Below are 6,000 nucleotides of genomic sequence, written 5' to 3'. Positions count from 1 at the left end.
TCCTGTTGATGGGCAATTGAGTTGTTCCCAGTGCTGCTTAATTTTCCATTAGAAAGGGTGTTTCAATGACAATTCTTGCATATGACCTTGGCATACATGGTATACTTTGAGTGTTCTGACACAGTGCTATATCATGACCTCATGCCGGTCATTGGTACATATCCCATCAAATGTATTAACTAATACTAAGCTGTTTCTAAAGTGATTGTGCCTACTTATATTTTTATCAGCAATGTATAGGAGTTCCAAATTTTCTTTAAGATTGGTACTATCCATTTTCATCTATTAATAGTAATTAATTAATTTTCATGTTCACTGTGCTGTGTAGATCGAGACTGAGTGTTTATCATGCTTTGTCGATCTCCACGTGCTATGGAAAGAAACCATGTTGTGTGGTCTGCTTCCGTTCACAAGTTATCAGCTAAGATTTGGTGTCTTCCATTTCCATGCTTGCGTTGACCTTCATGGGAAGCTGATTATAGCTGCACAGCAGTCCTGCCAGTTTGGAACATCATGGTTATCACGCTACATACCACATGGGATAAAATGTCCAGTCTGGAAAAGCAGACTCTCATTTTTATCATGTCAGACTAGACACAGTAAAAAGAAGAAAGACATGTGGCCGTAAAAAGAAAAAGCAGAAGTGTAACTCTTGCCCTTGGTCCTCTTCTCTGGGGAAATAAGTTGACAGCCCAGGTGCTGAACAGAGTTGTTGGTTGAGAGCAAAGCAGCCAATGGAGTGCACTTTACAGTAATATAGAAGGAACAAGACGATGACCATCCCACTCAGTGGAGCTCATTTTTCCCGATCCTGATGACATTCTACGTGCCTTCACCCTCCTAGTCTACTAGTTTCAGTTAAGAACCGTGAGGAGAGGAGGCACGAAGATCCAGAACTCCTTTGAGATACACTGCAAGAAAACTGAGCTGCATTTTGGGGGAAATAAACAATTGGATGAATCAAGCATTTATATTTTTCTCGTGGAAGATGATCTGCCCTCTTACTAGCTTGGCGAATTCCATAGTTCAGCTGAGCAGAAGGGCCCCACCCTTCAATAGCCCTGAGGACTCTGCTCCTGACCATCAGGTTGAGCTAGAAATCCAGAGGCAGTACACGAATGCGAATAATCAAGATTTACCTGGAGAAATACAGAACCTCTGTGTGGACAAAGAAGCAGCACAGGAGGAAAGGGATCCATCTACCACATCCATTTCCCACTGCCACCGCTGCCTCACCATCCTCCTCCTCTTTTTTCCTTCTTCTGCCTCTTCTTCCCTCCCACCCCCCCCACCCCTTTTCCTCCAGCTCTCTCATTTTTGCCTCTTCCTCCCTTTTCTCCCTCTATCTTCAGCCAGACCTTGGGTCTATAACAGGAGAGGTAACAGGGATCGCTCTGCTCAGCCCTTTCTGTGTGTTCTTCAGGCCCAGGAGAGGACTGGTCACCTGGATACATGTGGGAAACATATCCCAACTTTGTAAAGATGAGCAGAGCATTCCTACTGGAGACAAGGAAGAGTGTCCAGGTACAAAGGGAACGTCTTTCTTATTTTCTTCCTCCCTGACACTAAACTGCCTCCTGCTCTTCAAACAGACACATTCGAAGGTTTCAGAAGAGGTAAAAAAAGAACTGTCAAGTCTTCCAGGAGGGAAGTGGACCCCTTGGGATGGGTTCAGCCCATGCAGGTGTGTTTCCCCCCACTGTTCCGGGGTACCCCTTACTGCTCCCATGTCTGGCCATCACTGGGTCTGGTAAGGGGCTGAAAGTGAGCAGGAGATGAGGGCAGGAGGCAACAAAGGCAGTGAGGAAAGTGGCACCTGCCCTTCAGGGGACCTCCCAATGGCCTGATGTCAGAACAGCCTTGTTGGGAGGTTGTAAGATTTGTTCTCAGCTGACTTTGGGGTACATCTTGATTTTGTTTGATAACATCTGGATATCAGCACACCTCCTGACACCACCAACCTGATAAGGTGCCCACCCTGTACAGCGGACAACCTCTCCCCTTTCCCAGATCTCCTGTCTCTATCCGTAACAACCGTACCTAGAGAATTGTCTTCCCATTTTACGTAGCTCTTCAGGATAACTAAATTCTAACTCTTGAAGTAAACTGTTACCACTTGATATTTATTTTAAAATATGTGGGGGAGCAGAGCAAAGAGAAACTGCACAAAAATGCATTTTCATAGAATGATCCTTTAAGTGGAAAAGCTTATCCACGACTTCAGGCAAATGAGCAGGAAGTCCCAAAGAGACTTTCAGATGGAAATGATTATTCTGCTTTTCCTTGAGCCCAGGAAAGGGACAGCATGATACCTGCTGAAAACAAGGGCTATCTGTGTTCAGGACAACAGGAAGTAGTGACCAGTCAGAAGCGTGCCCTGACCTGGTTACAAATCTGGTTATAGAAGAAAGCAGCTCAAAGGAAATTTGCATGTCCAATAGGTTTCACTATTAAAGTTTACACAATGTAGAGTAATCAGCCAAGCTGGCTGGCTACCCAGATCACATGATTAGAAACATGAAACTTGGCTATGTGCTCGAGCAAGTTTTACTTCTCCTTAGTACAGAGGTGTTTGCCAGCAGCCTGCACTCTCAGAAATCAGGCTCAAGTGACTGGGACCCTTGAGATCACAGGCTTACCATGCTACTCCCGAGGACGGCCAGGGACTGCTGACGTGACCACTGGACAGTGATTTGCGACTTGTATAGTTACAAAAAGAATGGATAAGCTTAATAAAATAACTGTCCCCGCCAGTCAGAAGTTGAGGTAAGATTTTTACCATCCAATACTTTTCCTTCTTCTTCTCCTTTTTTTTTTTCAATGATTTTACAGCATATCAGAAATACTGAAATGCTGGGATACTTTGCTTGTTCTAAGAAAGGCGAGTGTCAATTGCTATAGGGAAGTGGACTGTGTTTTTAAAGAAATGTGTAGGAACAAGTGGGCTTAATTTAGCCGACTTTGCCAGTGGTGGATTAAAATGTAAAGTTTTGAAGAGACAATAAAAAAGAAAAGCCAAGGGCTTAGATTCTCCAGTGGTCAGCTTGGAGACTTTAAACACAGCTTTTCTAAAAAAAAGTTTGATTTAATCTGAGTACTGAAAGTTTTCATTGTGGATTTCTATTTAATGCTAAGGATTGTTGTAATGATTTGTATTCATTATAGTTTTACTGTCTCATTTATTTTGTGGCTGTATATCACAAGTATTTTAGGGAAATTAGATTTATTTTCCAGTCTTCATGTCAGTGCAACAATTATCTATAAAAAGATTAAATAAACCACTTAGGAAGAATAAATAAACCAGAAGGGACCCAAGGGGCAAGAATCAAGAAACTCCTTTGAGCTATGAGAAAAAAAAGAAAAAGACTTTCCAAATTTTTATTTTGAAAATTTTCTTTTTGTCTCATTGCAACAATATCAAGACTTTTGGACACGGGAACTTTTAGGTGTTCAATGAGTGTTTTATATTTCAGCTACCCTTTGAACTTCATTTTTTCATGGGTTGATGTGACACGTGTAGTAAGGAAGTTATCACAAATGATAAGGAGCTACAGAATTAGGGTTGTTGAGACAGAATTTAAGGGCAATCAGCCTGGGAATGGCCAAGGGACAGTCCTTGACAGTTACAATATGGGTTATATACCTGGTAGGCCCTTGGTAAATGATAGTTTGAAACAAACTGCTGGTCTAAAATCAGGAGGCAGCATGGCTGCGGTAGGTCCCTTTGAGGGCATGTTGGTAAGTGCTGCTGAATGATTGGCCCTAATGGGAGACAAGAAGGTCCTGCCCTTTTCTCACATTGCTACACCATCATGGGAGTGGGCAGATAAAATAGTGCAAGTGGTAAGTGACTCAACGAGTGTAAGAAATGAATCGGAATAGCCGGAGATGTTTTAACATAGAAGATGCATCAAGCACTAGGCTTTGTCAAAGTAAATGAACAAACCAAACCAAATACAAATGAACATATAAATATGGAGAGCCAAGTAGTGGTTACCAGAAAGGAAGGGGCAGGGGAGAGGGTGGGGGCTGAAATGGGTGAAAGAAGTCAAGTGTATGGTGATGGATGGAAACTACATTTTTGGCAGTGAGCACGCTATGATGTATATAGAAGTAGGAAATATAAGGTTGTAAATGTGAAACTTACATAATGTGATAAACCAATGTTACCTCAATAAAACAAAATAAATAAAGAGCTAGTCTTTGAGAGGCACGTAAGATAAAAAGAAGTTGGGGAGCCGGACGCTTGGAGCTGGCCTTGAGTAGGTCCGTTTGTAGGATGGTGAGAGAGAACTTCCTTCCCAGCCGAGGCTGTAGAGTAGGCATGTGGGGCCAGAAGCTCTTGACGAGGTTAGACACGTAGTGTGCAGCCATATCACAAAGGATTGTGAGGGCTCTGGCCACACAGAGCTGGAGAAGAGTTTACACTGTTACAGATGTCATGCCAACAGGCTTCAGGGAGGTTGTCAAGGATGCTCAGTGAGAGGGGGGGGCGGCTAAGTAACCCAAGCCTCTAATGCTGCTGGCCTGGACTTGGGGCAGAGCAGTGAGCAGGGAGAGGGAAGCAAGGACATGACCAAGAAACTTTGAGGGTTTCTCTCAAAGGAACAAGAAGGTGTAGAAGGTCCTTTTCAGGGATATTCCATAACCTAGGGCTGTACTAAGTTTTAGAACTTAAACCCAGATGAGATTTTAAATAGAGGAGGGCAATAGAACCTAAATCACTTTATAATTGCTCCCTCAGGGACAAAGTCCAGCTTTGCCACAGAGCTATCAACAGACAACGTACAACCATAGATTAGAGGGTGGAAAACAAATTGTATTGTGGATAGTCATATACTACATTCATCTGCTCAGGCAGAAGTAACTTTTTGCCCCTACTTGGTTACTGAGTTGTTTTTACAGAATTGACCGGTTCTGATAAAAAGCGCACTCTTGATGTGGAACTGTTCAAAGAAATGAAATTGTAAACACAATGAACCTGAAGCACCATTTAAAATATTTGCTGTAATTAGATGGGATGGCCAGGCATAGGTAAATGAATTGTTGATCTTTTTGGTTTGCACCCTCTGTCTTGACTGGTTAACATCACTGCGGAAGATTGACAACTGTGCAATTATTTGGCATTGAATGACAGTATAAGTGAAGAGCTGAGTCCATATTCTTAAGTTTATCAGCACTTAAACATACTTTGCTTAAATTATTAGCCAGAAAAATAGAGAGAGAGTGAGTGTCCTTCTGGGGTAGAGGGAGTGTAAAAGGGATGACCTTGATCTAGGGCTGAAAAGAGATTAGAGGCAGAAGGAGTGGCCAGGAGGAAGAAAAAGCAGAATCAACCAGGAAAGGAGGGCAGGAAAGATTGGAAGGAAAGAGGAGAGTCTCAAAATGAAGGAGAATGGGAAGGTTCCACATGGACCTTCTGAGATGGACAGCTGGGGATAATAGTCAAGTCTGAGTTCCTACTATTGAAGAGTTGAAAAAAGCGAAGTGGCTCCATTGCATGTGACCACAGAAATGTGTGAGCACAGATTTTTTTATTTTTTTTTCTCCCCTTGAGGCACTACGTGAAGTTGGTTTCTCTGTTCATGGGAATCCAAAAACTTACAGAATCTTTTAGTAAATTCTCAGCCATGATTTTCCCTGGATTTTATAAGGTAACAATACCACCAGAAAAGCACCTCAGACCTGATGTCTCAATCCTTCCACAGTAAATATTCCTGTTCACAAAAATATTACTGTTCTGGGTAAGCGTTTCAACATTTACAATCCTGAATCACACTGATTATATTTCTTTCAAGTTAGTGAAACTAGTTTGTGAAGGAATTTTTATGTTTTACATATACTGTTTTAAACTTTTGCTTTTATATTGGAGTATAACCAATTAACAATGTTGTGATAGCTTCAGGTGGACAGCAAAGGGACTGAGCCATACATATACATGTATCCATTCTCCCCCAAACTCCCCTCCCATCCAGGCTGCCACAAAACATTGAGTTTGAC

General features: G+C 42.2%; 1 protein-coding gene across 2 annotated transcripts in view; it reads left to right on the top strand.

The window, feature by feature from the left end:
* The first annotated feature begins 2,559 nt into the window (after nt 1–2,559).
* BLNK (B cell linker) overlaps nt 2,560–6,000 on the top strand; it is a 78,899-nt gene continuing 75,458 nt past the window's right edge. For both annotated transcript variants that reach the window (XM_004020070.6, XM_012102676.5), the window contains exon 1: nt 2,560–2,766. In XM_004020070.6, the coding sequence (XP_004020119.2) occupies nt 2,720–2,766 (47 nt within the window). In that variant the 5' untranslated portion in view covers nt 2,560–2,719. The remainder of the gene's footprint in view (nt 2,767–6,000) is intronic.

Source organism: Ovis aries, chromosome 22 (genome assembly GCF_016772045.2).
Source record: "Ovis aries strain OAR_USU_Benz2616 breed Rambouillet chromosome 22, ARS-UI_Ramb_v3.0, whole genome shotgun sequence".
NCBI classification, from domain to species: domain Eukaryota; kingdom Metazoa; phylum Chordata; class Mammalia; order Artiodactyla; family Bovidae; genus Ovis; species Ovis aries.
This window is presented reverse-complemented; position numbering and strand designations above follow the sequence as displayed.